At 35.1% G+C, this 26,180-nt stretch overlaps 1 protein-coding gene across 5 annotated transcripts in view; it reads right to left on the bottom strand.

Annotated features, from left to right (window-relative positions):
* The window catches only part of RABGAP1 (RAB GTPase activating protein 1), a 159,881-nt gene that overhangs the window by 81,166 nt on the left and 52,535 nt on the right, over positions 1 to 26,180 (bottom strand). For all 5 annotated transcript variants that reach the window (XM_020872118.2, XM_020872120.2, XM_020872119.2 and 2 more), the window contains 7 exons: positions 25,302 to 25,412; positions 24,870 to 24,936; positions 24,133 to 24,235; positions 23,445 to 23,614; positions 16,359 to 16,533; positions 12,672 to 12,765; positions 8,710 to 8,860 (listed from right to left, as the gene is read on the bottom strand). In XM_020872118.2, the coding sequence (XP_020727777.1) occupies positions 8,710 to 8,860; positions 12,672 to 12,765; positions 16,359 to 16,533; positions 23,445 to 23,614; positions 24,133 to 24,235; positions 24,870 to 24,936; positions 25,302 to 25,412 (871 nt within the window). The remainder of the gene's footprint in view (positions 1 to 8,709; positions 8,861 to 12,671; positions 12,766 to 16,358; positions 16,534 to 23,444; positions 23,615 to 24,132; positions 24,236 to 24,869; positions 24,937 to 25,301; positions 25,413 to 26,180) is intronic.

Raw genomic sequence — 26,180 nt, 5'->3', positions numbered from 1 at the left:
AGACAGAATGAAAACCACAATCACAGTAAACTAACCAAACTGATCACATGGACCACAGCCTTGTTTAGCTCAATGAAACTATGAGCCATGCTGTGTAGGGCCACCCAAGACGGATGGGTCATGGTGGAGAGTTCTGACAAAACGTGGTCCACTGGAGAAGGGAACGGCAGACCACTTCAGTATTCTTGTCTTGAGAACCCCATGAGCAGTATGAAAAGGCAAAAAGGTATGACACTGAAAGATGCACTCCCCCGGTTGGTAGGTGCCCAACATGCTACCGGAGATCAGTGGAGAAATAACTCCAGAAAGAACGAAGAGACAGAGTCAAAGCAAAAACACCACCCAACTGTGGATGTGACGGGTGATGGAAGTAAAGTCCGATGCTGTAAAGAGCAATACTGCATAGGAACCTGGAATGTTAAGTTCATGAATGCTCAAGGCAAATTGGAAGTGGTCAAACAGAAGATGGCAAGGGTTAATATCGACATTTTAGGAATCAGTGAACTAAAATGGACTGGAATGGGTGAATTTAACTCAAGATAACCATAATATCTACTACTGTGGGCAAGAATTCCTTAGAAGAAATGGAGTAGCCATCATAGTCAACAAGATAGTCCAAAATGCAGTACTCGGATGCAATCTCAAAAATAACAGAATGATCTCTGTTTGTTTCCAAGGCAAACCATTCAATATCACAGTAATCTATGCCCCAACCAGTAATGCTGAAGAAGTTGAAGTTGAACGGTTCTATAAAGACCTATAGGACCTTATAGAACTACACCCAAAAAAGATGTCCTCTTCGTTATACGGGACTGGAATGCAAAAATGGGAAGTCAAGAGCTAGCTACCTGGAGAAACAGGCAAATTTGGTCTTTGAGTACAAAACGAAGCAGGTCAAAGATAAACAGTTTTGCCAAGAGAATGCATTGGTCATGGCAAACACCCTCTTCCAACAACACAAGAGAGGACTCTACACATGGACATCACCAGATGGTCAATACTGAAATCAGATTGATTATACTTACCAGGGGATATGAATTGTATTAAGTGTTTTCACGCACTAAGTACATAAAACTAACAACTAAACAAATAAGATACTATTATTATACCATACACAAGAAACAGAAGTTTAATGCTAAACTGCCCAATGTCAATGGCCTAAATATAGAACTAGGATTTGAATCAAGACAAACTACCTTTAGATGGACACACTAAATCACTCTGCATACTGCATTCCAAAACCTGCATATATGATTTGCCTCTTAAAATGCTTAAATGACTTCCTATTGCCTGAGGTATTAAATATACCTTATTTAAGTTTTTTAAGATCTGGCTCCTACCTACCTACTTTCACACACTATGAAATTGCCAAGCTCCTTTTCATCCTTGAGAACATGCTTTTAACTTTTAACACCACACATGACATGCAGTCCTCCTATACTACCCCAATATTCACCCTAACTTGATAATTTATGAACAAGAGACCTTTTTGAGCTCTTCGATGAAAAGTTCTTGTCACTTGCTGCCCAACAATATGTACTTTTTTATCTATAACCGTCATGCAACTTTATTGCAATTGGTTAGTTAATTGTCTACTTTAGATTGTAGATTCCCCCAAACCAGAGAACAGGTACATTTTATTCACAGATATATCCGTAAGACCTTAACACATGGGCTGGCACACAGCAGGCTTTCAAAGGCATTTCTGACTGACTGAATGAGAAATACCTACAATACAACAGGCAATTCTGTTTCTGGATGGGAAGACCTTTCAAGTAAAATTCTAGTATGACAACTTAATTCACTAAAAATTATTAGGTTGATGCATACCAAACTTAATTATATTTTTAGTCTCATAATATAAAAAGATCCTGAAAACTGACTGGACAGATACGACTTACAGAAACTCAAGAAGGTACATGAATTTACCAAGATGGGATATGGAGACTTAAAAATTATTTTCACAAAGAACAATTTAAAGGAACAGTATCTTAGACCATTAGAATGCTGTAACAAAAATGCAACAGAATGAATTGCTTGCAAACAACAAATTTATTTCTCATCATTCTGGAGACTAGAAAGTCCAAGATCAAGGTGGTGGCAGATCTGTTGTTTGGTGAGAACCCAAAGATATCTTACACTGTGCCCTCACGGGGCAGGAGGGGCAAGGGAGCTTTCGAGGGTCTTTTTTATGAGGATACTAACCCCACTCATATGGGCTGTACCTCCTTGAGCTACTTCCTCTCAAAGGTCCCACCTCCAAACACCATCGCACTGTTGGGGGTGGGGGGTATTAGGGATTTCAATATATGAACTTTGGGGGGACATGAACATTCAGATCTACAGTAGACCTACTACTGGAACTGCTATATGGGAACAGATAATAAAGTTCTAAAAACCCACTGACAATCTATTTGCTTGCAAAATCAGATAGCAAGGGTACTGAATTGTCAAACAGTAGGATCATGGGCTATTTTGGGAGGAGGTCTCAAACATGCTATTTCATTTTTTCAGAATGTTAAACTTAAAAGAAGCTCAACCATTTACTTTAGCAACTTCATTTCACAGAAAAAGGAAATTAATAGTCACAAGTGCAAAACTTCACTTAAGTTCACATAAGCCAGTGGCAGAGCTGACACTAGTACTTAGCCTTCCTAACTTCATGGCCAGTGCTTTATTTGCTAACTTGTACCCTCTTTGTTTAGTACCAACAGGAGGTTCTCATCATTAAACCTTATTGAATCCTTAACTATTATCAAAATCACTAGAAAAATTTTTAATGAAAATAATCTGCAAAATAATGAAATTAAAACTAGATATTCAAATTAAAATTTTCCAGACTGGTAAAATGTCCAAAGGCTTCCTTTGGACAATCAGAAACGTAAATATTGATTATCTGGGCTTACTAATAGTTTAGGTTCTGGATTAAAGCCTGAAATTCACAGCAAAACACTCTGACCACTGATGTTTGCCACTAAAATAACTAGAGAAAACAATGCAAACTGGCTTCAGGGAAGACAAAGCTGACTTATGGAAGGAAAGAGAAACATCAGAATAGGTTGCTACTTCATTATTCCAGTATTAAAAGAATCCTTTAAAGCAGCCTTTTGATGTAAATTTCTGGTTGGTACTAAGCAAAACAAAATAGAGTCATTGATATAAAAGGTGAAAAATAACCAAAAGAAGGACCAGAGGATATTCTGGAAGTTGGAAACCAGAAAGTGCCCTATTTTTCTTCCATTCTAAACTCCAATTTATTTGATTTATCAGAACCAAGGAGCTGTAAATCTTACAGCTGGGAGTAAGAGAGGCCATAGGAGTCCCTGTGGATTATTTACTAGCTTCCTCCCTCTGTGTCTGATAAGTTCTAACTAGACTCTATGGTTGAGAAACCCTCTGTCAAGACCAGTAGGAAAAGAAAACAAAGAATCCAGGAGTATTTGGTCTACAGAAATTTATTCCATGAAGCCAAAGGTAGTTCAATATCAAGAAGTCTATTATATGTTGATAAGGTATCTACTTCATCAACAAATTAAAGAAGATCATTTAAGTGCTGAAAAATTCCTTCATGAAATCTCAGTGTGTGTATTAGTCACGCAGTCTTCTTCGACTCTTTGCGACCCCGTGGACTGCAGCCTTCCAGGCTCCTACGTCCATGGGATTCTCCAGGCAAGAATACTGGAGTGGGTAGCCATTTCCTTCTCCAGCGGGTATTCTCGACCCTGGGACAGAACCTGGGTCGCCTGCATTGCAGGCAGATTTGCTACCATCTGAGCCACCAGGGAAGCCTGGTAGATATTTCAGTAGACATTCCTAATTAAAAAAAGCAAACTCTAGATGAAATAAAATCACTTAAGTCAAATAAGAAGTATTTACAAAAAAAAAAGGGCAACCCAACTGAATAGCATGCTTTTTAGAAGTCTGAAAAACTAAGATCATTTTAATTAAAATCAGGAACTCAATAGTGATGCTACTTATCACCATCATCATTAAACACTGTCTTAATGCTTCTATCAAATATAAAAACAGGAAAATTTAGTAACTTGCATAAACAGTGAAAAAATAAGTGAAACTGTTTTTGCTATTATCATATACCCCAAAATCTCAAAGGATGCTAGTATAAACAGGTATAAAGAGGAGTAATCAAAATATCAAGAAGCACACGGATAGAGAATTTTTAAAAAGCCTATGTCTATTGTAGCAATTAGCTATTTAGAAATGGAAATCAGAAGAAAAAAAGATTCCATCTGGTATAGCAAGAACACTCTAAGGTAATTCTTAGGAATAAATTTAACTAAAGAAAAATAAAACATATATGAAAGCAACTCTAAAGTCTTAACAAACATAAGATCTGGGCAAATGGAAAGACATACTATATTCCCAGATGTAAAGATATTATAACAATGTAACTTGTAACCTAAATTAATATATAAATTAAATGTAATTCAAACTAGAATCCTTATATAACCTTACAGGATGATGGTGAGACTGGAGAAAATAACTTTAAAAGTTTATATGGAAAATTACATATGCAAAAATAGATAAGAAAAATATGTACTGGGGAACAATGAAGAAAAAGACTTGCTTTACCAGATAATAGAACATAACTCAGTCTCTTTAACCAAAACCAAAACAGTACTAGTATAGGAAGACACAAACATCAAATTGAACAAGCTAGAAATCAATCCCAGCATACATGAGAATTTAAAAACAAAGATGGTAGTTCTACTCAGTAGGAAAATGGAAGTAGCACAACTGGCTAGCCATCTGGGAGAAAGTAAAATTGGACTGCTATCATATGCCATGTACAAAAATAAATTCCAGATGGATTAAAGATGCACAAATGTAACACATACAATAAAAATCTCACAAGGAAATGCTGGAAAGTACATTTACAAAATCTCGAGGTGGGATAAACCTCAACCAAGATGCAATTTTCTACATAAAAATTGAAAATGCTTTGTATGGCATAAAACTATAAAGTCAATATAAATCTAAAATTCTAGAAAAGTATAATTAAGTTACAAAGAATTAATATAATCATATAAAGTACTTACAAACTGGCATCTTACAATTAATAGAAAAATATACAAAGACTACAAACAGATAATTCATGGAAGAGCAAATCGCTCAAATTTACTTGTAGTCAGGGAACTGCAAACTAAAGACGTAATGGCATCATTTACATCCACTGACAGCAAAAATTATAGTGATATCAAATACTGTCTGGGATATGGGTTAATAGCCACTTTCCTACATTGCTGGTGGAACTGTGAACTGCCAAAGCCTTTCAGAGAAGCAAGCTGGATATAAGTAAATTAAATACAAAAATTAAATGGCAAGTTTAAAAAACATATTACCCTCTGATCCAGTAACCACACTACTGAGACTATTCCATAAAAGTCAGAGATTTGGAACATGTGTAAAGTCGCTTAGTAAATATCATTTAGAGACTGAAAACTGGAAACAAAACAAATGCCCAATAGGAGAATGTGGAGAAGGAAATGGCAACCCACCCTGTATTCTCGCCTAGAGAATCCCATGGACAGAGGAGCCTGGTGGGCTGCTGTCCATAGGGTCACACAGAGTTGGACACGACTGAAGAGACTTAGCATGCATGCACGCATTGGAGAAGGAAATGGCAACACACTCCAGTGTTCTTGCCTGGAGAATCCCAAGGACGGAGGAGCCTGGTGGGCTGCCATCTATAGGGTTGCACAGAGTCAGACATGACTGAAGCGACTTAGCAGCAGCAATAGGAGAATGACTGAATAAAAAATTGCACTGATTTAGTCTATCTGGGTTTCTATAACAAAATACCACAGAATGGATGGCTTATGAACAGCAGAATTTTATTGTTCACCATTCTGGAGGCTAGAAGTGGAAGATCAGGGTGCCACACAATTGGGCTCAGGTGAAGGCTCCCTTCCTTCACCTGCCCACTTCTAGTTGTGTTCTCACATGGTGGAAGGTGAGGGGAGAGCTTTCCCTTGATTTATTTCCCTTCTCTTATAAGTGTGCTAACCCTAGCATGAGGATTCTGCCCTCACGATCGAGTCACCTCCTGAAGGCCCTACTTTTTCACTATCACCTTGGTATGATGGTTAAGTTCCAACATGAATTTTAAAGGACACCTTCAGATCATAGCACCTGTTATATGCAAGAATGTTCACAGCAACTTTATAAAAGCTAAAGCAAGAAACAAAACATCTATAATACCAGAATAGATTTTTTAAAGTATGATTTATTCATACAATGGAATCTTTGCAGCAACCAAAAAAATGAAAACGAATAAAAAACGAACTACTGGGACTTCCCTGGTGGTCCAGTGGTTAAGAATCTGCCTGCCAGTGCAGAGGACATGGGTTCGATTCCTGGTCCAGGAAGAACTCACGTGTCTCGGACCAATTAAGCCGGTGGGCCACAACTACTGAGCCTGTGCTCTAGAGTCCACGCTCCACAACAAGAAGCCACCCCAATGACAAGCCCAAGCACCGCAACCAGAAGAGTAGCCCTACTCACCACAACTAGAGAAAGCCTACACGCAGCAATGAAGACCCAGTGCAGCCAAAAATGAATTTTTAAAAATCTTAAAAAAAAAATACTGATACACTCTCAAAATAGATGAGCAGAAAAAGTCAGATAAAAATAAGTACATGTTACACGACTGTATCATTATTTTTAAATGAAGTTCAAGAACAATCAAAACTAATCTAGGGACAGAGAAGTCAGAACACAGTATTGGTTTTTCAGGGGTGGAGTAGGGGTGGTTACAACTAGACTCCAAAAACAACTTTTTGTAGTGATGGACGTATTTTTCCTTTTGGTAGTGATCAGAGCAGTGTATTAATATGTAAAATGTCATTGAGCTATAAATTTGTGTATTTTAACCTATGTAAATCACAGGTTGCTGCAGAAATAAATTTTAAAATATGCAGTTTTACAACTCAAAAAACCCCAAATTTTAAAAAGTCAATTACTAGGAAGACAGAAAAGCCTAGTTTTATAGATGCAGCCAATATATATCTTATATCTAAGCTACGTAACACTATAGAATAAAACAAAACAGCATCAACCAATATTATGATGGTTAAATAACTTGTATATTCTGATTACATGTCAGCAATTTAATATACATCTTTTAGAAAGTTTTTTAGGCTCTAACCATCCACATAACAAGTTTACTGTGAAATATAAAGCACATGATACCAGCATATATGAAACATTAATCAAATGTATCAGATATTGTTAATAGCTGATCTTTTAACACACCATCTAACTACCAGGTTCTTCTTTGAGAAACAGGTTATCACCATTTTCATGGAACCACAAAAAGAGAATATTCCATGTCTTTAAATTATCTCTATGAGCAGACACACCAAAAACACTTAAGAAATAATTTTTGACCAAACATTTCAAAGGACTTCAAAATGTTACAATTATCTAACAGGCCTTTGCTAGTCACACACATTACATACCCTGTTCTTCCAAGTTTTCAATGATACTTTGAGTACAACACTCTGCCATTCTTTCATGCCTGGTAAGGTCTTTTCTGAAACCCACCTTAAACATTATATTCCTGATAAACACTCTTCCTATCCCCCCATGTGGAATTAATCACTCCTTTTGATGGTTTCTACTGTGCTCTTCCAGATTATCACATGACTTACATTAACTGCTGTTGCTTGACTTCATAGCTCCAACACTGCGATTGTAATAGGTACTCAACACAGGTACTCAATATACTCAACTGTATAGGTAAACAATTACATTGACACAAGAAAGGGAATCAGAACATTACTTCTTGAGGAAAAATATCTTAAGCAAATAAAAGTCATTTTTCTGGTGAGGAAAGATCTGACTTCATGTCGAATTCTACCCTTACCTACAAGATTTAAAAAAGAACAACAAAAAACCCAGTTGTTTTATAGCAGTTTTACTCACTTCTCGTAAGGTTTTAATATTTTTTAAAAGAAGTCCTACTACTTTGTCACACTGAAAAATTCTCATATATTACTGAGAGTTCTAAGCAGTTCATTCATAACTCAGGTTTGAAATTTGTATACCATCAAAGAAACTGCTTCCTAAAGATGAAGATTTCAAGAATTTTAGAAAACAAAAGCAAAGCTTAAAACCAGTAACATAGGTGCAAAAGGCACAAGCACTGCCTGACCTGGCAGAAAATTAAATTTTTGCGTGTTCTACAAAGAATATTTGCGTTTCTTCACTTGCAAAACCTTGAGGAATTCATCAACTTGAGAAGGGAATACTATAAAAACTGAGAATTCAATTTAGAGGAATGAACTAAAAGGGAATATGGTTTAAGATGATAGAACCATGCTCTTCCAACTGTTAAAAAAAAAAAAAAAAAAAAAGGACTAGGCCTTTACTTATAAAGAGCACATTTCTGGAAAGTGTGAAAAGGATTAAAATAAACAAAGGAAAGTTCTTACACACAGCACAGCACAACTGACCTACACACAAAAGGGCAGAGGCCACCTTCTGCCTCTGAGGTGAAAAGGAAGGAAGAAAACCTATGCCTTCTCCTCTGTGCCAACACTGGAAATAACTATGAGCCAGAAGTCTGAAAGATCTATTCTTATGTTAGAGGAATTACATAAAATGCTTGGTAAGTGAATAGACACAATAATCTTTTAATAATAGAATTCTAAAAGAACTAATGCTAAAGCTGAATTATCATCCTCTTACCTTAGTGATGAGAATTCGGTATTTTTCTACCAGGTGGTCGTTGTTGTGACAACCTGCTAGAAGCTGCCAGACTTCTCCTCGAAGAGCTTCAGGAACACCGCTTCTTACTAAGGATGACAACTGCTTTGGCCTCACGCTCAAGTTGAGATGCCTAAAAAGAAAGCCATAAGCTGTAAGTGCATAAAAGACAGAGTTTTTAAAAGTGCGTTACTTTTAGGAAAGCTAAACTAAATGATATATAAAGACTTAATAAAAAACATTAATAAAGAAAAAAAACCACTGAACTAGACGTGGCCAATATAACTGTACAAGATTGAGTGGAGAAAAAAATTCTGAAGTCAGACGACTTCTTACGTATCTCTAAATTACTGGTCTAATTTAAAAAAAAAATCAGAACTGGAAACTAGCTTTATGGTTGTGGCTTGTGCAAGAAAAACAAAGCAAAATTCTCATTAGTGGACACATAGCTAAAGATAAGAGCTCAGCTCTGCATCAAAATTGATAAGTAAACTGTATATTTTTATGTTTTAGGTAAACATTTGTTCTAAATAAGAATAAATATAAAAATAAATGCTTTCAGCAGGTTTTATGGTGCTTTGCTTTAAGTTTTTTGAATAACTATGACGGATAAAAAAGTTTCTACTGTACTATTATATTATCAAAACAAGTTACTAAAGAATTGGAGCTTCATTTATTTCATCTACAAAATGGGGGGAATAAGACATCTCTTTGGTAGGGGGCTGCATCATGCAGCATGCAGGATCTTATTTCTCAGATGATGATGAAAGTCACTCAGTCCTGTCCAACTCTTTGTGACCTTGTGGACTGCAGCCTGATGGGCTCTTCTGTTCATCATGGAATTCTCCAGGCAGGAGTTCCCAGACCAGGAATCAAATCCATTGCCCCCTGCAGTGGAAGCCCAAAGTCCTAATCACCGGTCCGCCAGGGAATTCCCTAAAATACTTTTACTGGGGGAAATAAAACACCTTGAAAAATAATTTTTAGAAGTGTTGGTATTAATTTACAAAGTGCTTTTGCATTTAATTTTACTTGATCCTCACAACAACCATTTGAGGTATGTGGTAGTATCTCCAGTTCTACAGATGGAGAAAGAAGTTCAGGGAAGTTGATTAAGAGACTGAGGTAGACTCAAGCTCAATGAATGCTGTTACATCACAGTTGCTTTGTGATTTGAGAGCCACCATTACCGAGTCAATAAAGCAGGATTCTGACATGGAGGAATTTCTGTGGCTATCAAATTTAAGCTCAAGTTACCAGGACTTCCCTGGTGGCTCAGATGGTTAAAGCGTCTGCCTACAATGCAGGAGATGTGGGTTCGATCCCTGGGTCGGGAAGATCTCCTGGAGAAGGAAATGGCAACCCACTACAGTACCCTTGCCTGGAAAATCCCATTGACAGAGGAGCCTGGTAGGCTACCATCCATGGAGTCGCAAAGAGCTGGACACGACTGAGCGACTTCACTTTACTGGTACAAAATGACCACTATCAAAATACTGTAGAGAAAGTCTGAGACTTTTCTCAAAATTCTTCCAGAACTCCAGCAGAAGGAAACATAGTACATTTAAAAGTTATTAATTCTGTGATGATGCTAGCACCCTAATACAAGAGCTATAGACAGTTTTAACATAGTTTTGCCTTTGCTTAGGGGGAAAAAAAAATACACACACACACACACACATATAAGTTGAAGAATTGGAAGTAGAAGACTAAAGTAGTTCTATTATTTAATCCAAGGATTGGCACACTATGGCCTATGGGACAAATCTGGCTCACCATGTGTTTCTGTAAACCAACTCTTACTGAAACACAAGCCATTTTTATTTTTTTATGTATTGTCTATGGCTGCTTTCACACTGCAACAGCAGAGGTGAGTAGGTGCAAGTCTATTGGCCACAAAGCCTAAAACATTTATATTTGGCTCTTAAAAAAAAACTAACCCTAGAATTATTTGATAACACAAGCTTGATTTATATTGGTAAAACCATTTTCAGAATAATTTTGTCACTGATAATAACTCTGCCAACTATTTTATTACTGACATTAGTTCTCTTAACCACTAAAATTCTTATCAAAATGAACTTGGAGAATTAGCACACAAAGGTATATTTATTATCAACACTGACACTAAAATCTAATGTAGAGTTAAATAAACCAGTTTTGCAATCAGACCAGACTGTGTTAAAAATTCTGAGCCTGCTGTTTACTAAATGAAGACAGATTCTAAAGAGTTAAATGACCTGCCCAAGATCATACAGCTTAGAAACAGGAGAGGTAGGATGTGAAGTCTGATCTACCAGGCTCTAAAATTCCATGACACTGTGATGATTCCACATGTAATTCCACATATAACAGATGATGATTCTGCATATAATAATGATGAAAAAATAATGACAAAATAAATTGAAGAAAATAAACTATATTATTATTTCTAAAAACATGACTGAAATCAGCAAAAAAACAGCTATAAACATCCTGAAGATACGTGAGACAGATGGAAAGTTAGTTAACATATGAAGGATTAAGATAAGGATATCATTTCATCAAAAGAATAACAAAATGGATAAACAAAGCCCGATAACTAAACAAATTCCAAGCAATTGTATAGAACACTGGTGGGTTCATTTTATAAAATCTAGAGCATTTAGAGTCTAAATGCTGTATCTAAATAATTTTACATACACTATTATATAACCCATGTCAAGACTCAATTACATTTCTATTTTAGAGCAGAAATCTTTTTATATAGATGAAATCTCTGCCAGCAGCAGTCCAAACACTCCAAATTCACTGAACTGAAAATATATTGTGATGAGAGCATCATCAGCAGGCCTGTCTCCTGACTGCTGAAGGAATATAAAAAACAAATGAGAACTGTCCCTCGGGGGGCTTCTGCAGCGGTCATTTATTAAAACCACTTACGTAAAGACAAACCATGCTTTAGTTTGCATTCTCCTCCTGTACACATCTGACACTTCCCCATTCGAGAGTGTTGCACCAAAAGTGTAAAGCTTTGTGAGAGTGCTAGAAGCAGATAATGCCCATCTGCAGTCCCATCCCTTAAGGGCATGAAGTTTTTCTCTAATTCTGAGACACAGTTTTACTAAGAACAGAATGAAGGTTTCAACAGTTAAAACTTGAGAGAAAAATCAGACTCCAAAGTAACAGGTCCACGGGGAGTTGGTATGATAACCCTAAGAACCAGAAAGTCAGAAACAGAAAGCTACTCAGATCACTTTCAAGTTTAGCTCTTTTCAGCATATACTAGCATCCTACAGTGAGAAAAGGAAACGGCATAAACGTCTCAGCAACCTGATTAACAGGTCTCTGATTTCACTAATAAATTACCTGAAGGTAGTGTGCTCTTTTTAGACAGTCTATAGCATATTGCTTAACACTGCCATCAAACTGTCTCTTGAGCTGATGAGAAATTCCTGAATTTTACAAGTGTTAGTAATTGGTAGAGCAATAAATATATACCAGGTTTATAACATTCTGCTCTGTCACTTGAGGCATATAACAGAGATAGGGGAAAATCCCACTGCAGTCTCTATCATGGTTCTATGCATCATGTGAGTATCTCCTAAACTTTCCTGATTACTGTGTACTGCCTTAACTATTCTGTATTATCTTAACCAGTAGGCAGTTTCTACCCACTTCAATATAAGTGACTTCTTTCCTTATTTATTTTCTCCATGGATTCCACGTTTGCATGAATATTCCTGCAGCAATGAGAACTTACTAGGTTTCTGATATTTTGAAAGCTGATTTCAGATCTTTATGACTTCACTACCCTTATAAACCTCTACCAACAGATTCTAGGATGTGAACCTCATACTTAGGTTTTTATTATTGGCTCCAAAACTGAAAAATGTTTGGCAGAATTCCCTGCCCATAACATAAGAACTGCAGGTGTAAAGGAGAACTATTCTATCACAACTTACCATTTAGACAGCAGTTCTCCCCATGTTTCAAGAATTTTTTCGGCACATTCTTTGGATACATCACCAGATCCACTCAAGAGAGGCTCATCGTTATCTTTAATAAACAAAACACACAAAAAGGGTAACAGAGGTAGTTATGCTAGCCAGAAGAATGACCTGGAAATGTAACAGTCAAATTTGAAAGATTTCATTGGGAGCACAGTCTCATAACTTCTCTCTTAGCATATAGTCATAAATACAAGAAAAGTAAAAATGGCCGTAGGTGAAATGTTGCTGAAACTCTTTAATTCTCTTGCTTTTCATATACGCCTATATAATGTCAACTGAAGAAAGAGCCATACGACTATAAAATGATAGGACTCAAAAGTATGGTATATTCTCTTACCTGTTTCACAGCAAACAACGTCATACACGAAAATATATAGCAATCTTATGTATAACAGTTAAAAGAACAAAGCATGCATGTATAAGCTTCCAAAATAGAAAAGCAGAGAGTATTTGCACAAATTTTGATACGACATTTACAATTCAAACTTGTGTTGACACTTTTTAACATAATGATCTGGCAAAATATTAAGTGCACACAAAATTAAAAGAAGAACTAAATCTTATGGAGCTATGATTTTTTTTTCTCTTTTATGCTTTTATGACTTTCTAAATTTTCTATACTGGGATGGATTAATAGAAAGCATAAAAATACTTTTTTTAAAAAGGACCAAGATGAATCATTTCAAACTTTGTTCAAGAAATCAGGAAATGTAAATCTAAATACAAATTTAAGGATTATAAGATTTAAAGACAATGAAAAAAGTGACAATGATAGAGGAATGTGAGAGAATTGAAAAAAGTGTAATGAAAGTAGTGGGAAAGTAAGATTTACTTAATCTTCTTTGTTGGACACTTCAGGAGTTTTCAACTTTTTGCTACAAATAGCATTAGGATGAACAGATCTCACTGTTTTTATTGGGTATATGCCCAGAAGGGAACTTCCTGGGTTAAAAAATGCATGCTTTTAAGGATTCTGAAACTTATGACAAACTGCCTCCCAAAATGGTTTTACCAACTGACATTTGCACTAGTTGGGTAAAACAGTACTTGTTTCCATGTCAGTTCAATCAATGCTGTTTCTAAATGTTTTTGTTTAACCTGCCTTTAAAAAGTTTGGGTCTTAAAAAAATAACGTTTGGATCTTAACATCTCTTGATGATTATTACATCATGAATTGGCATCCCTTTAGTGATAGTATATCTGAGAGTACTGATTTTAAAGGCTCAGAAATCCAGGATATTTATTACTAAACTTATTTACATTATAATGTCTTGAACATTATCAGCAGTTTCCACAGTGAGTTCCGGAAGAAGACAGACTGAATATAAGTGAGACCTCCACAGATGAATAAGGAAAAGACAAAGACTCAAGGGCACTGAGATAATGTCCCTCTGCTTCACTATTTTACAGAGTTGCCCTGTACTCTAAATGCCTCAAGTAATTCTCCACTCATTGAAAATGTCAACGTAACACAATGTCTTGGGTGATGGCAGCTATTTTAAAATGCATTAAAATTTACAAGAGATAATTCCTTTAAAGAGATTAGAAAGACTTATCTTACAAAATTCTCTTTTACTGTTTGGATGTGTTCAGAATGTTGCTTCTGAACACCTCCCCTTTATAACTACTGGTTTCCTGCCCTGTGAGCACAGACGGCCTATGGGTAAGGAGGCTCTTTAGAGGACTACAGCCATTTATTTTCAGGGAGCAAACATCACAACAGGACCTATTTACCTGGTTTGTATACTGGATTAGACAAAATTAAAAGATGGTATGGCTGCAGTCTCCTATCATTAACTTTTCATTATGGAAATGGATCTAGGAAGGCTACTCATCTTGCCAATATTTACTGATCATTCACTATACACCAGGAATTGGACTACACACCATGGAAACATGGAGCAGAAAAGGACACACTCTCTTCTTTTACAGAGCTTGTGTTCTGATGTTCCTTGATCCTCCCATGGACTGCCACCTGCCCTTAGTCTCTCTCTACCCTGTTAACTGTTGTCAGCAGAGGCCTTCTGAATTCCCTCAATTATATTAAAAAAGACTGTGCCTATTATAGATTAGAACTACATCTCAGTCCTGATGCTATTAGCTGGGCCCACATTTCTCTTTAACTGGTAGATGTCCTTAACATCTATAATATGGAGATTTGAACAGTCTCTGGTTTCACAATAAATGGTGCATCTTTCTCAACTTTTGGCATTTTTTTTTTCATTGCCAAGTCTTAAAGAGAGGAAAGTTCTGTAAATTTTTATTTGCTCTGCATCTTAAGCAATGTTGACATAAAGGAAAACTGCAAGTCTCCAGAACCAGTTACACAGTCAATCTCAAACAGCAGGAACAATTTCACTGTTCCCAGCCTTAAAACATGACTTAAACTGTCTCTGCAGGAGACTCTAAATTGTATGCTAACTTTTCAAAAACATTTGTGCCTTCTTTGCACTTCAAAATGCTTTATGTGAATAAATGCCCAGAGATGATAACACAATAGAGCTCAGAATGCTAATTCACAAACCTGGATTAAAATCCTCCCTGCCAATTTCTAAATACTGTGATGTTGGGCAAACTCACTTTCCTTATGTTCAAAATTAAGTCTTATTTTTCAGGAATTTGTGTGGATTATATAAATGAAGTATTATATTACTTCATAAACAAAGTACCTGTCTACCACACTAAGCATCTAGCAACTGCTGGCCATTAACATTACCAATAAATGATCCTAAGTTGATTAGTCATAGAAAAAGTAGAAGTTACGGGGAACAACAGGAATTGGGAAGTCAGCACTTGCTCTAAACTTGGAAAAAGTACATATAATCACGGACATGTATTTCTTCTACCACAATCAAACATTCCTATCACCCTGATGCTTTTGTTAGCGTACTTTTTTTAGCCAGAAGTGCCCAAACCAGCACATTTATCCCTGAATTCTCCCTGCACTTTAAAAGTTCCAGCTACAAAAGTCATGGTACTCCAGCACATACTCCACAATGAAAAGTGAATTCTCTCCTATGAATTTCCAGAACACTCCCTGTGAACCTCACATAGGTGCATACCTCATATGACTTTTCATAATCAGCTTGTTTTTGCCCTTAAAAATAAAGGTCTGGTACAAAATGTCTTCCAAACTTTCATTTTTCCTTTATTCCTTCCCTCCATTTCTCACTTTGATATAGTATGTTTTAACACAGATTGACAGAACAATTCACAGATATAAGCATGAAAAAAAGAGGAAAAAAAAAAAAGAACTGGTTGATTCCTAGTATTTATCAGTGTGAAAATCCAATAATGTATCAATCAATTGAGATGGAAACATTTATTTAGGTAGACGCTGTGTCAAATTTGCTCTAAAAATGTGCTGTATTAATTCACCAAGCTAGCAGAGACTGATTCTTTTTAAAGAAAAAAAAGCACTAATTATATATCTCATTTTTTCTAACTTGGCTACAATTACCTCAAAGAAAGTCCTATGGCAATCATTTTTTATCTCCCACAGTCCTTTGTATAGACTCTCATAAACATTTATTAAAAGTATTCAAAATACTATGTCATTTTATCACTTCCCTGATAAAACTGTAATGGTCTGTATAGCCCACCACCCAAAATAGAAATTAAGTTCTCCCTACAATTTACCTTCCTCTTCATCATCTTCTGGAGGAGAAGGTATCATTGAACTCTGAGATCCTGACTGTGGCAGGCGAATTGAGGGACTGGCTGTAGTTTTCCTCCTCTCTCTCTCTGATTCACTTTCCAAGCATACAACTTCGTATAAAGTGTCAGTATTGTTCTTTCTCTCCTTTTGCTTTATCTTAAAGAGGAAAACACATTATTCATCAAGTGATAAAAAAAATTTTTTTAATTGAGCACTACTTCTGATTTTACATAGGATCTGAGAATAAAAAGGTATTACTTTGAATATTTAAATTAAATGTTACCTTTTCTAAGCAGAAAAACATATGTTTAGGGTTAAAACCCTTAAGAAAATAGGATATTTACTGAATAGGACTCTAATTCTGCAATTTTATTTACTGTATTCAGACTGTATCATCAAACATCCAACTACCAATATTTAGTAAGTTAACTTAAAAAGTTAACTGTTCTGTAGCTTCCCAGTTACCTTAAAATTTTGCTCAAGGTTTTCTATATAAAACTGTACATAAAAAGTTTTAGAAATAATCAAAAACACAGTTTAATACTAAGAATGTCTTATCTCCATGCCCCTACCACCAAATCCTTTAGCCTAGTGATAACAGAATAGGTAACTTTTATTCAACTGAAAGCTACAACTGGGGGGTCGTAAGTGACAGAAAAGAGATTAATGGAGTTCACAAAATTTTTGATAACTCAAATTGTTTTGTATTTTGGGTTTATCTTGAGGCAAGCACATAACATTTTAAACTGACCTAAATAAAAAATTAAGAGTAGGGAATATAAAATTTTACCAGTACAATATTTAAACATTAATATTCCATATTATAGTCAGTTTAAGGAGGAGGAAAAAAAGAGTGAAATACAGAGCAGGAGGAAAAGACAGAAGTATAGGAAAAGAAACAGAAAACTAGAATAGAAAGGTAGCAGCAGAGAGAAAGAGAAAGATACACACGCATAAAGTTAAAATACAGAAGGGGGAGGGCAACAGAAGGTCGTTAGAAATATCAGGCAGAGAGCAGATATTACCATCTTCATGTTTATTTGGATTCTTAAGAAAAACTGCCCCAATCCCTGAAGGCTAGCATAGTAGCAACAGGCCCTTTCAATAGCATCCTGAAGCACTGTTTTCATTAAGTAGTTGGTAAACTCTTCTGTAAAGGGTCAAACAGTAAATATTTTAGTCTGTGTGGGCCAGCAGTCTCTGCTGCAACTCCTCAATTCTACCATTACGGTGCAAGAGCAGACAGAGACAGTGAGCATGACTGTGTTTCAAAAACCTTTTATGCAAACCACTGTCAGGCCAGATTTGACCCACAGATCCAGATGTGCTGTTTTAACATGTACAGAGGATTATATAATATTCAAGATGAACAAATGACTTAATTACTTATTATTAACTAAAGGACCCAGACTCTGTGAAATTACATATTAACCTGTAGGTTTGTGACCAATAGCTAAACAAATAATTTCTGTCCAATAGAAAAGATAACCCAAAGGTTACCTACAGTAAACAGTTTTGTTTCTAACCCGTCAATCTTGTTCTAATATTCTTTTTTTTTTTTTAAAGAAAAGACTACATAATAAATGAAAAAAAAAAAAAAAAGAAAAGACTACATAAATTCAAGTTACTCAAATACTTGGGACCAGTTTTACCATCTTACTGGTTCCCTCATTACTTAATGAAATATATTAAAATCTATGACATATAGTCATTCTAAATTTTCAATTATGATTTTTAACTTTCAAATAGTATGCTTTGATGGGTCAAAGAATTTACTTTTGTTTTGCTTATTCTCTAAAACATTAGTTAATTGCTTTCTAATACAGTTCAAAGATCCACATAACTTTTTATCTTTAAAATTTTTTTCCCCAGAAACTATATAAACGTTAACAACCCCCGAACTCCCCTTTGAGTAATAGTGACCAGAGCAATCCTGTCCGTTGCAAGTCAGATAAATATGGAGTCAAGATGATTTGTTAAATGCAAAAAGAAAAAAGAGAAATCTTTGTACAAAAAGAGAAATCTAGTAGTCACCATCTTAACCAAGTTATCATACATCTCAGGAACAGTTTTCTAACCTGTGGCTCCTGATCTAGCAGTTCAAGAGTTCTAGCACAGAAAGCATTTTCTATCTTGAGAGGTATAGTGAAATACTACATATGTGTGAGTGTGCCCGTGTGTACATACACACAGGCTTCCCAGGCAGCACAGTGATAAAGAATCTGCCTGACAATGCAAGAGACTTGGGTTTGCTCCCTGGGTTGGGAATATCCCTTGGAGTAGGAAATTGCAACCCACTCTAGTATTCTTGCTTGGAAAATTACATGGACAGAGGAACCTGGTGGGCCACAGTCCCTGGGGTCACAAAAAGTCGGATGCAATTGAGTGAGCACGTGCGCACACACACACACACGCATCCATGCACGCACGCGCGTGCACACACACAGAGCAAGTACACACATAGATAGAAGCTTGGGTTTCCAATATGTACGGTTATACTAATTACTTTTGCCTATGAACATTGGACACATCACCTAGTCTTTTAGACATTAGCTTCCAGATGTTAGCTTCTTCATTTATAAAATAATAACTTTATAAAACATTTTAAGATCCTTACAGTGTCTTTAGCAATAAAAATTCTGTAATTCTATAACTTTAAGAATTTAAGAATGATTAGTTGGTCTTTTATTCACCTTATGTTACTGTTGGAAAATCTAGTCTTTGGACCATTTCTTCCTCTTTCTTTCCTAACTAATTTCAAAAGTTTCTTCTCTAATATGGTGCCATCTTAATATAGGAATCCCCACAGTTGGGAATGGTTCCAGCCTAAAAAGGAGCTACTGAGTCACCAGATAATTTTAGGGAAAAGAAAAAGAACAAATTTTTAAACATGCATTTTTAATAACGTTTCTATAATTGTTTTCCTAAGCTATTTAGCTGCTAAGATGTGTTTGACTCTTTTGCAACCCCATGGACTGTAGCTCGCCAGGCTCCTCTGTCCATGGAATTTTCCAGGCAAGAATACTGGAGCAAGTTGCCATTTCCTTCTCCATGTTTTCCTATACTTATGGCAATAAACAGAAAACTATATATTGAATATTTAAGAAATTTTATCTGTAGCAGTGTTTCCTTTTCTGTCTAGTGAGAACTGCAAAGAGGTTAAAATTTCAAATTATGTTTGATTTGACTTACATAAATCCCCAAAATGCTCTTATAGAAAGAAAGACAAGAGAAGTACATTTCTATGGGAAGAACCCTAGCTAACACCCTTAGAAGGCTTATGGTATGAATCTTGTTCACAAGACATCCCATAAAATCTATTTTACATCTTTGGATCTATAAAGCATAAACACTATCCTCACTATGGAATATGGATCACTATGAAAATTACGAGACAGAAAATGTCGCTAGTCCAGTGATTGCCACAAGAGGGCCTCAGTTAGTGGTAGCTGCTATTAACTTTTAAAGCCAAGAATGTAAAAAAGGAGATTAATAAACTTAGCTTATTATGTTATAGAAGGAAAGTGAATTAAGAGTGTCCTAAGTGTGCTAAGACAGGAAAAAACTGTTCAAATTCTTCATACTCTATCTCTTCTCCCCTCAACTGACTACCCCTCACACCTACTCCTCAAGACATCCAAATAAGGAGAAAAACAAGAGATTATTCTTAGGAATACCCTGCTCTCCTCCCATCTTCCACATATAAACTTCAGCTTTTTGCAAAGAAAATATTGACAATTCGGCCTATGTTTAGCTTGTAACTTCAGCAAAGAGTCTAGAATACTCTATCAGGCTAAGTCTCAGGCATACATTACATTTTTGGCTAGTCTATGCTGACAAGTCATTTGTTAGCCTTGTTAGATACATTATTCTAGATCAAACCACAGAAAAAATATTCCTGTAAACCTATGCAATCTTTGAATCAAAAGCTGTATAACATAAATCCTCAAGTTAAAAGCAAGATCGGGGAAATCTTATTTATATTCACTAAAAGAAACAGAATTCTGTTTAAGGAGAATAATTTTTTATATACAAATTTATACTAAAAATATACAATTAATTTGCTGGCTAATGCTTACTCTAGAAACTACTAAGAATCATTTCTACATTTTCTACAGGTTTACTCTTTAAACCTGTAAAATAATGCTTGCAAATTGGTTTTATTTCTGAAGCATTCTTTCCCTGAGGCTAACCACTAAATAATCAATGCTGTTCTGATTTCATGACTTAAGTGTTTATTTCTGTCCCACTGATATCCCTCTCAATAATAATAGCTAAAATGCATGAAGAACATGTAACAGTGCCAAGAACTATTTCAAGTATGTTATACAGTTTCTCACCTACTGTCACAATAACACTATCAGGAAGATTCTATCACTGCCATTTCACAGCTGAGTAAACTGAGGCTCAGAGAGTTGAAAGAGCTTGCTCAAAGTCCTAAAGCTAGTCACTGGTAAGATCCATGTACTCTGACTCAAAAGCCAAGTTCTAGATGATAATCCTATAATCCTTTGCTCTTGTCACAGTGAAGATCTGGGACCCAGGTTTACTTTTTGTCTCTTAAGATAACACGGAAAAGAAATTCCTGTTCTGCTTGTTACCTTTTTCTAACTATAACCAAAAGGGCTAACTTGGACACACGGGAACTAAAATACTTATTGCTACAGAAAAGTATATTCAAGTAAATCCACATACAATATTATAATCTTGGATAATGGAATTTCAATGTTACATGAAATAAAATTCATAAATTTTTTTGAGAACTATGTTCAAGATGTTTAGGGTAAATCAGTGAACAGAACAGATTAGAAATACTGCGTTAGGAGGTTTCTAACACTAAAAACACTTAATAAACCCAAAAAAAAAGTATATTGTGCAGTATATTAGAAGCTAACACCCTTGTATGTAAAAAAAAATTTTTTAAGTTTATCATCAGAGAAGGAATTGGCAGTACCAGTGGATAACTGGGCAAACTGCAGTGTTAAATGGGGGTGGTGAGGAGCTGCTAAGAAATCTAACCAAAGACCTGAGGACTTGAAGGAGATGAATAATAGCAAGTGGAATCCAGGGAAGAGAACTTGAAGTAAAAGTAACAGTTAATAGCAAAGGCCCTAAGCGCATGGTTAGAGCAGAGGAAGCAAGCAAGAAGTAAGAGGAATTAGTTTACAATAGGCAGCAGATCAGATAGGGTCTTATAACCCACTACATGGACTCAGGATTTTATGGAGTAAAATAGGATTAGAGAATTTGAGCAGAAGAATAATGTGATTTGACACTAGGCTGCTATATTAAGAATATTATCAAAAGGTAGCAAAAATAGAAACAGGAAGATGTGTGAAAAAGATATTCCAATAATCCAAGTAAAAACAATATTTCGGATGAAGTTACATAATCTAGGTGGTAAGAAGTGGTCAGCTTCTAGGTATGCTTTAAAAATAGAATTTCCTGACAGACAGGATATGGTGTGTGAAAAAATAAAAAGAGCAAAATTCTTGGTATAAGTAACTACTAGGAGAAGATGCCCATAAACTGAGATGGTAAAGACAGGTAGGCAGAATATTTTATGGGTGAGGGATGAAACAATGACATCTTTTTTGGACATGGTAAATCTGAGATATTCTGAAGGCTAAGGGAAAGAGTGGTATTTAAGGAGGAGGAAGTAATTATCTGTATCAAATGCTCCTGACACATTAAGTAAGATGAAAACTCAGACTGACGACTGGATTCAGCAATTTAGGTCACCATGAACTTGATTACTTTCAAGGAGTTTTGACAAACAAAAGCAAAGAAAGGAGCAGTAAGTTGTGGGGCAACTGGCGTCCCAAAAAAAAGGCTAAAAGAAGGGAACAGAAATTTTATCTGCTGTCCACCAAAAGAATGACAGAGTATAGCATTTGACCGAATTACCTTTTTTTTTTTAAAGTTCAATACTTAGAAGACCATACCATAGTCTCTATAATCTAAGCATTTAAAGTGTCTAATATGTAATCCCAAAATACTAGACAAAGAAACGTTAAAGTGTGGCTCTTCAGACTCAGATTTAGCAGCCCAAGATTTTTAAAGTAATTATATTAAAATTATGCTCAAGAATATAAAAGAAGATCTGCTTAAAATAAAGATCAAGGAGGTAATCACATAAGAAACAGAAACCATTAAACCAAAGGGACATTGTAGGATAAAAAAAACAAGAACTGAAATTTTTTAACTCATTGAATGAGGTTAACAACAGATCAGAGATTACAGAAGAACAGGGTCAAGTGAACTTTAAATTAGGTCAACAGAAAGTATCCTATCTAACAACAAAACCAAAAATATTTGGAAAAATAAAGAATCTCAGAGGTCTGTGGGATAATAACAAAGGTCAAAAATACGTATGACTGGAATCCCTTAAGGACAGAGAAGAGAGATGTGGCAGAGAAAAACTTGGAAAAAATGGGTCAGAATTTCCCAAAAATTGGTAAAAGAAAAAAATCAAACAAACAAAAAAACCCCATAAATTTAAAAATTCATGAAGTCCAGCAAATCTGAAGACAAACAGAAAGAAAAACCACACCTAGGCACATCACAGTTAAAGGTCTAAACACCCAAGATACAAAATAATATCAAAAGCAGCCAGAGAAAATGATCCATTACAAATATAAATGCATGCTGACTTCTCTTCAAAAACAGTGAGAACCACAAGACTGAGAGATAACATCTATAAGTGCTGAAAGTAAAAAACTGTCAACCCTGAACCCTATATCCAGAGAAAATATCCTACTGGAATAAAAGTGAAATAAAGACTTTCAGATAAAGAAATCTGACAGTTCACTAAAAGAAATTCTAAAAGAAGCTGTTCAGGTTTAAGGCTAATGAGACCAGAAAGAGACCTGGTTCTTCAGGAAGAAATGAAAAGCAATAAAACAAAAAAATATGTGGGTAAAAATGAAAGACAACTTTCCTCTTTAATATATTTAAAATACACATGACTATTTAAAGATCTAACTAAGAGCTTGGATGAATGATAAATCCACCTCAGAAGGGACTTCTCTCATTTTCCCCTCTATATTTATAGAAAGGTATAGTACCTGTTTTAGTTTCAAAAAGAAATTTTCAGTAGTACTACGTTTGCTGAAGGGCCAGAATAATCTCTCATTAGGTGAGCAGACTCGGACTTTTGTCTCTAGAAGAAAGCGAACAGGCTCCTGCACTTCTGTTATTACCAGATCAACGGCTGTGGTCATAAACAGCACTTTATCTAGGGAGAGAGAAGGGAGAAGCACATTTTTTAAGTGGAAATATATTTGCTCACATAATTAAATTACAAGTTTTAAATCACATTCAGAAAGAGTATGAACAGCTGAAAAAGTTTATGCACAGCATATCTGAAATATTACACAGGAAATTAGTCACAGTGGTATCCTTTAGGGTGGGACACTAGAACTGTGGCAGACTTTTATTTTTCCTAATATATCCTTTGAATTTTAAATGATATGTAAATATATTATTGATCCACAAGAAAGTAATACTTAGAAGCCTGTAAATAAGTATATAAATAGAAGAGGAAGCAGGAAAAGAAAAAATGAAGAAAGGAGACGGAGGAAAAAATACTTTGTTTACAGGTTAAAGTTAATAATAAATTCAAAGAACTATTCAAATTCCTTGGTTTCATCAGAATTAGATGAACACTAAATATTTCTCAAATAAGCAGAACTAAGATTTGGGTATCCTCCTGGGACTAAAATTTCTATTCATGATGTCACCAATCTGCACCACCTTTAGGAGTTTCTTCATTTACAACTTGAAAATGTGGGGATTTTGGATTCCAGCTCCCAGTAATAACATAGGACTTTCCATCTGAACTTTTGCCCATAGATTCCTAAAGAAAAGAATAACAACAACATTAAAAAATAAAAAATAAAAAAATAACAACAGCTAATCCTCATTCTGCTGCCTTTAAAAAAAATAGAAGTTGTAAAAATATAAGAATATGAAAGATCATATAAATATATACAAATATAGAAAAAGTCAGAAGTATATATGAATGATTACAGTTAAAAATGTGCCAACTGTTTATGCAACTGCTCCTGAAAAGTTATAAATAAAGTAAATGCTTGAAAATCATATCAAACTGTACAGACATAGGGAAAATTTACTACCTACACCTATGTTGAATTCTTCTGTCAAGTAAACAATTACTACATAAATTTTAATTATTAAAATAAAGATTTTCATATAATAGCAATAGTATATACACCGCATGCTTTTCTAAAGCTCATAACAGTCTGCAAGTAACTCTCTCACAAAATGTCTTTCACTCCAACATCAACCCTACACTACTGCACAGTCAAGAAACTGAGACTAAGCAGGTTTAAGGTCAGACTGGTAGACAGCAAGTAGGAAATACCCTTATCTTTGCTTATAGCTTCATAAATGTCTTTCAACATCAGATTTGGTGCAACAACCTTTATAGAGGAAACAGTGTACAAACTTAAAAAAAAAACTATCCTTACCAAATCTAACAAGTGCATGTCACTATTTCGTACATCTTTTCCTGGGCTAAGGAGAAGACCAAAACATCTGCAAAAAAAGAACCAATATAAATTTGGGAAAAAGACTACAGCAAAGATGTTTAAGTTAGATCACTGAAAAAAATTCTGACAGAAAAAAGGACATATTGAAATTATCAAAATCATCTTTACTTCTTTAATTGCGATCAACAAATTTTATGTTCGCCTTTTATTATCACATAGTTGAAGTCAACATACTAGCTGAAGATATACAGATACTTCAAAATAAATGAAATATACACTTTGATAACCAAAAGAATTCCCCAGGGAGCAAAATAGTTTGCAAATACACTTTTGAATAAAGTATAAGACTGTTTCAGTAGATCGACAAGAAATAAAATTTATATTTAAGCCAAACTTACTAAAAATGTTTACCTTTCAATGGCAAGTTCTTTATTAGTTGTTTGTTGCACATAGATGACAATCTTCTTATCAATTCCTTGGCGTAGTTTAAAGCATTGTCTGTCTTTATCTTTAGGAACTGCACTGTAGGACAACAAGTTTCATCAATTTTGGACAGCATTTCCTTGTACTATACACCAGAATAACTTTTGGTATGATTTGAAAATCAGGCACTAAAAAGAATCATAGATTTAATTCTTTTCTATGCCTGGTATTCAAATAACAGATATTATCATCTGCCTCTTGATGTGAAAAGATCATCATTGTATGTAAATCACTAAACCATTTTATAAACCATTTATAAAAGCTACAAAACCACTCTTGTGTCTCCTGAAATGTGACTTTAGTTTCTTTTTTTTTGTTGTTGTGAAAATTGAATTAGATATTTATAAAGTTCTGAAGTACTCAAAGTTTTTTTCACTTTCTATTTAGTCACTGTTTTTTATCAATACAAATAAATTATTAATGCCTTATGTGTTTAAATATACAAGATTATTATATAGATCCTTTTAATTTCAAACAAAATGCTTTCGAAAAACAATAGAGATGAGAAAGATATGGTCAACAGTAAGCTATTGCCCAATTTTCCCCTTAATCAGTGATAACCTTATTAAAAACCCATGTGATAATTATAAAAATATTAACGATGTAATTAAACATCAACTTAAGAAAACAGTTGAAAATATTCTCTAAGTGACAGTTTACCAAAATAATCTCCTTGACTCCCACACACCAACTTCTCTAGCTCCTCTGTTCTCAAAGACAGACAAATCTGCTTCGAGCAAACAGCCAAGATACAGAAAATCTGAATTGTGCCTTATTACTGTATGACTCTAAGATAATAGCAATAAA

The sequence above is a fragment of the Odocoileus virginianus genome, chromosome 2, assembly GCF_023699985.2.
Source record: "Odocoileus virginianus isolate 20LAN1187 ecotype Illinois chromosome 2, Ovbor_1.2, whole genome shotgun sequence".
NCBI classification, from domain to species: Eukaryota; Metazoa; Chordata; class Mammalia; order Artiodactyla; family Cervidae; genus Odocoileus; species Odocoileus virginianus.
The sequence above is the reverse complement of the archived record's forward strand: the minus strand, read 5'-3'. Positions and strand labels throughout refer to the sequence as shown.